The sequence below is a fragment of the Fopius arisanus genome, unplaced genomic scaffold, assembly GCF_000806365.1.
Source record: "Fopius arisanus strain USDA-PBARC FA_bdor unplaced genomic scaffold, ASM80636v1 scaffold00052, whole genome shotgun sequence".
Lineage (NCBI taxonomy): Eukaryota > Metazoa > Arthropoda > Insecta > Hymenoptera > Braconidae > Fopius > Fopius arisanus.
The window spans coordinates 856,271-862,599 of NW_011887791.1; the positions used below are offsets into that span (position 1 = coordinate 856,271).

General features: G+C 36.0%; 1 protein-coding gene across 1 annotated transcript in view; it reads right to left on the minus strand.

Annotated features, from left to right (window-relative positions):
* mtt (mangetout) overlaps positions 1-6,329 on the minus strand; it is a 79,573-nt gene that overhangs the window by 6,933 nt on the left and 66,311 nt on the right. Inside the window, exons 5-11 of the mRNA XM_011307265.1 lie at positions 6,158-6,328; positions 4,722-4,896; positions 4,510-4,616; positions 4,021-4,170; positions 3,081-3,214; positions 2,736-2,894; positions 838-1,004 (exon numbers count right to left, since the gene is read on the minus strand). Coding sequence (XP_011305567.1) covers positions 838-1,004; positions 2,736-2,894; positions 3,081-3,214; positions 4,021-4,170; positions 4,510-4,616; positions 4,722-4,896; positions 6,158-6,328 — 1,063 coding nt within the window. The remainder of the gene's footprint in view (positions 1-837; positions 1,005-2,735; positions 2,895-3,080; positions 3,215-4,020; positions 4,171-4,509; positions 4,617-4,721; positions 4,897-6,157; position 6,329) is intronic.

Below are 6,329 nucleotides of genomic sequence, written 5' to 3' on the forward strand. Positions count from 1 at the left end.
CCCATCGCAGGATTAAATTAATTTTCCATATTTTCAGTCTGTTGAGAGACCCAACATTTCAGTAGAAAGAGTGAGATCATGTCAGACATGACTTTATGAAAATTTATTGATATTTCTCTAATCATGTTTTTTTTACAGTGATATAACAATCACAAATTGATTTTTATGAAAATTGTATCAAGTACTGGTATTGGATGTTCTACAGACTTTTCTCCGAAATTCCAATTTCTCTGCCGACCGTATGAAGGGACTGACCAGAATGAGAAAGAATTTATAGAGAATTTTGGCAATACTAAAAAAGCCTCGGAGGTGTTAAACAAATAATTTGCATAGTTGCAAAATGAAGATAAAAAAATAGGGAATTTTCTTTACATATTTCAACAGATCAACGAGCATTCAATAAAACCACAGTCGCCTGCATTCATGCATAACGAATGAATGAATAATATAAAAAATGCTGGTGCAGTAGAAGGTGGAAATTCCTCCTACGAGATTAACTGAATTTTCCAGGTGGCCTGTTCATGTACTGTATGCAAATGTGCATCGGACATACTTGTTAACGTTTTTCCCAACACATCCACTCCCATTTTCTCTTGAATGCATTTAAACAGATGCAAACGTACTTTCAGAAGTAACCGGTGAACTTGGTCTATTACATTTTCCGGGAGTCACCATTGAATTCATTAAAACCAAATGTTATAAAATGGATTCCAAAAGTTCACGGTGAGACGCGAAAATTTCAAAATAAAATGGAATTATTTTCTAAATTGGTGTGGGACTGTTGAAGGAGTGGAAATTGGGTGGAAATTTGGAATCGAGATTTATCTCGAAATTTACCTCTGGATACCGCATACGAGGTTCGTTGGCTTTAGAACTAGAGTGAATGTAACCAAGTAGCAGAGCAGAATTCCGGTCAAAAGAATGTACGATAATTCACGCCCGGAGGCACGTACTATCGGGGTGTTGTTGTTCTTGAAGAAGACACCGCCGACGAATAACGTTACCTAGGGACAATTCATTTTCCATAAATTGAGGATGTTGGGCACATTTTTATGAAAAATTCTTCTCTTCTTTATTTGCCTGGACAATTGATGGGGTTGACGTGAAAAAAATAGAACAGCTTTTGCGTTTTGTCATTATTAAAAAGCTCACGAAGTCTCCTAGTGATACCATCATTTTCATGCGTTTTTTTGTAATTCTTTTTACAAGTTTAGAAAAAATTCAAGAAAATATTCGCACCACCTTGACACTTCGTGAGTTACTAAATAATCAAAACGCAAAAACTTGGTATTGATTCGCATCATTCCCATACATTATTTTTGCGTTCTCAACAATAAACTCCAGAAAGAAATATCAATATGAAAAATCTATAGAGTACGAAATGACTCGAAGTTTTTCCACCGTTAATGGCAATAAAGTAAGTCGAGTCTTTTGTTTTCTTTCATTTTCCAGCAAAGAAAAGTCATGAAAACATTTCGGTACAAACGTTGTTATTGATATTAATTGCTTCCCCGGCAATTATGAAATTGCAAAAATAAATGAAGTAAATACGAAAGGTGAAACGTAAAATAAGTGCCTTGTCCATTTCTCCTCGTTATTCGATGAAGTGAAGGAAAATTCATAATGGTGGAACATTTTACCGTTTTGATTGAGGAAGCATTGAGAGAATTCTTTGATATTTGAACGTGAGAGATAAAATCTCAAAGCTCAAGTGATACGATAGGAAGCATTAATGATGTATTGACTAAAAAGATCCATCGCGCTGCAAAAGCTCGGAAAAATAGCGATACGCGTTTATCGGCGAACGTTTAAAAGGATACACATCTTAAACAGATTTTCCAATTATTTTGTATGATGCGTTATGAAGGACGGGCTCTAAAGTCAACCGTTATAACATTATCTTCTAAAATAGTTATAAAATAATCGACTGGACCTGGGCAAATCGAGGAGGTATTCGCTAAAACACCTCCTCGATTTTCATGTTCCCCTGATACTTTTCCAAAAATTCCGAATTTTTCAATTCCAGTGAATACCTTCTCCATTTTTTTTTTTGAGAAATTTGGAATATAATTTTTTATCATTGGATTAGAAAATTATATTCTATCAAACTAACAGAATTTGGGAGAAGAGTAAAATTACGTTCGTTGCAGCACGTGAAATTCCACAAAACATGTTTGCAGCCATTGTCGTCCAACCCGACCAAATCCCCGAATATTGACAATATAATCCGCAGAAATTCTCGGATTTGGCTCCAGCACAGTATTCACTCTTGTAAAAATACCTGGAACCAGGGAAGTAAGGTCGGGATAACAAGAGGGTATACAGGATTTTATGAAATTCACAAATGATGTGAACCTCGTTCTTCCTCAAATCCACGATCTACGAAAGAACTCTACATAGAAATTGTTTTTCCACGCGGACTTTATTAGAAAAAGTGGCATCATCTCTGGAAAATGTTCAATAAAAAATATTGAGTATAAAAATCAATAGATTTTTATCTTTTGACGCAACTTACTTCACGAATATTGGCTAGGGAGTTTCATCTCCATGAAGCAACTGAATTATACAGCAACAAAAATTTTCCGTTATTGTTTAAATTTCAATTCAGGGGTTCCTATAAATTTCTGAAAAAAACTCGAAAACAAAAAGATATCGACACTAAATCGTTAAACTTGACAGCTCTGAGATACTGGCCGTTTCTCCTTGTATTCAATCGACAAAGAAAAAAAGCTTACAAGTATTCCACTGGCAGAGAAGGACATTGCGCCAATGGCCCATCCGCTATCGGGTTTGAGAAATTCCTCGGGAATATCTCTGCAATGCGAATGTGTTTCATCGGGAACAGTCCCCTGGGGGCACTGTACACATCTCGTTTGATCTTCTGCATGTCTGATCTGCAACCACACCATGAGAACAATGCGAAAAATTCAAGAAAAAAACAACAATACAGGAATACAGGAATCATATGATGAAATGACAAAAATATTCGAGTTTATGGGGCTGTCAGTGCCGGGGAAATTGCTTCTGACGGGGATGGTATTCAGTAAATAGTGGAATAACGTGACTGAGGTAATATTAACCTGATACTGCGTGCAATCGAGGCAGTGCCAGCAGCAGCTCTCACCCTCCACATATTTCTTCGCCTGTCCTACTCTGCAGGGTAATGAGCAAACGCTCTCCGGTGGTTGAGGGTTACCAAGACCAAATTGGATATCTGAAAAACAAATTATGAGTCATTTGATGAAGAGGGGTAAGGAACATTGAAGAGTAATGCAGTTCTTTCACTCAACTCGATTCTGCAAGTGCAATATTGTATCAGCAATGAGTGTTAAGTGATAGACATGAAGACTAAAGTTTCTTCGTTTGCAGAATATTTTCTCCGCTGAAGAAAAGCATTCCGAATTTTTTCTCTCAAATCTCTTTTTCTTTTTATATATCTGGGAAAGGCGTCAGGCTCGACAGATACCGAATCACATAAGTCAGAGGTTTAATATTCCTAATGGAGCAGTCGAATCAATTCCCGTGAATCTATTCATTTTTCTTTGCGCATAATGGATTGCGGTATAAATAAAATTTCAATCTTTGATTGGAGTTGGTTTCTTCTTTTTTTCTTTGGGATAAGTTTGAAAGTGTTTGTCTATAGAGAGAAATGGTATCGATCTGAATATGTGATGTACCGAAGGGCTAATCCCCAATAGCAATACGTACCTGTCAAATGGGGATCGATAAAGTGGATTTGGGAAAAAGTTTTCACATTTTATAAATCGCACTTTTCGACAGACAGTTTTTCTAAATCCAGAACTTTTTTTTATAGTTTTAGCAATGAACTGTTCTCTTGATCATCAAATGAGGAATAATTTTTAATGAAATATACTTAAATTTTGTGAAAAGTGGATAGACGAATAATAAATATATGGAAAATATGGGTAAGCGATATGAAAAATTGAATAATTGGGTTCACAATTGTACAGTAAATGGATATTGGTAAGAAATTATCAAAATATTTGCCAAATTATGTACCTGACATATTGAGACTTAATTCCCCTTCCAAATACTGTCCAACTCGAATCCACTTGTACACTTCTGGTGAGACTTGCTTGAAATGTATGATATTGTACCTGGCAGGGCCATCTCCGTTTTTATCGAAATGAAATTTGTCACCCGTCAGACCTACACCATAAAATGTTAATGCAAAAATTTCCAGGACATGCCAAAACAGCCAGTTTTTTGAGTTTTCACAGAAATGTTTCATTTTTTTCATTTCACACAAAATAATCGGATTAATCCAGAAAAATATATGTTTTTTTTTGCATTTTATAATTATTCCATCACTCCCAAAATGTCATGAGCGTACAATAATTTTTCTACTTTATTTAAATAAAGTTTGATAAATTTTTGAAGCGTTTAGAAAAAACGCAGGAAAATTATCCAATGAACATTCGGGGGAAAACTAAAAAAAACTGGTATTTTTAGCCAAAAGCGAGCGGAACATCCTTCTGAATTGTTCACCTTTAAATTCAACTTTTCTGAGATACTTCAACAACTCCGTGCCCTTTGTAGGTTTCATAGCATCGCAAAGGCCAAACTCCCCGTGACACAGGTCAGCATGCATATCTCTGTTGGAAATCAATTACAAATTGCATCATGTCATCATCCAGAAGTTCAGTACTAGTTAGAGAGCATCGAAACAAACATTACTAATGCATCCACGGGGATATTACCGGAATGCATAAGCGAATGCCATAACTGCATCTGAAACAAACTGCAGTTGATCCTCAAAGGCTGTATCCTCCTTTGTCAGACGCTCGTGGGTTGTACAGTTTTTCTTGTACCTCTGATTGTACGGGGTCTGGGATGAGTTTGGGTAACGGCATTTGAAGTGATCCTCCCAAAATTCTGTAATCAGTCTGCGATTAATCAAACCATTCAATCACCACCGAATATTCTAGAGTTGGCATTCTTCTTCGTTTTTATCACCACCTGAAAAATTAATCTGTCATCTCGATGAAAATTTGATTTAAAAGTTGGAGGGAAATTTTTTTTTCCAACATATACGTACAGTGTAAATTTTTAAACTAGAATGTAAGTGTCGCTGGCTGGGGAATTGCGCGTGGGAGGAAGTACCCAGGTGTTGAGGTATTACTCGTAGACGGGACTATCCTGACGCTGGGGAAGTATCCAACATTCAAGAGACGGAAAAACTATTTCCAACGTTTTCATTCCATTCTTTTATTAAATAGTTTTAAAATAGGGGCAAATAACCGAAACTACGGATTCGCAGTAATTAAAACAGAATGACAGCTGCTCCCTTGAATCCGTAATTTATATTTATTTGATTACGGGCACTATAAATGGAGTTAAATGCAGTGGCTTTAATTTGAATTTTTTTTATTGAGGACGTTGTACGCCCTTTGCGTTAAGATTCACGTTCTTCCATTTCTCTGGCAAACTTACGATAAGATTACTTCGAAAGTTTTAAATAAATGACAAAACTGTTAAGGGCATTAACTGCTGAATTATTTCAATAATAATAATTTAAATTTCGTGTAATTAATGTAACTGTCGAGTTTGATGAATATTTGAGAAGTGGTTAACTTTTCTAAAATGGACATTTTAAAATTAACCTTAGCGTATACAGTTGCCTGATGAATAACTTCTCGAAAAAGTGAATCAATTTCCAAACTTAAAACGCTATGAAACTTAAATGCTTGCCTCAGCCCCGAGCTCCTGGATTAGTGTTTGAGTTCAGTGAACGAAATGCCATCCCATGAATATTCATGCTTTTCCGTATCTTCTGAGTGATCTCGAAAGATACTAAAGCAATTTCAAGTGAAACCCAGAGTACTGCGATAGTGTAATCATTTCAATGTAATGGAGTTATTTCCAATTCACGGAAACAATTCTATTCCAGACTGAATTAATCAATCAGTAACACTCACTCAAGTGATTATCACAGTCTAATTCCAGTGATAAATGGCCATCTCATTATTATAAATCCATTATAATTCATAATTCATTATTTTAATCACCTAAAATTACAGTAAATCGTCGCATAATAATGTGATATATCGATTCTCGTGCTTTTATCTTTATACGGCATGAATATCTCCACCCAATCCACTCATATCAATCTCAGAATAATTTTAATGAGACTTACCCACAAACCAGGGATTCCTTCGATTATTTTCCACGCTCAGGCTGAGAAAATAGTCCTCGAAACCCTCGACAGGATTTGCTTGCGGTTGAACAGACAATGTTCCCTCGACTTCGGGCTCATTATTATTGCTGACTAATCCTCTTGCACTCCAACCATCACTCCCAATCCAGGA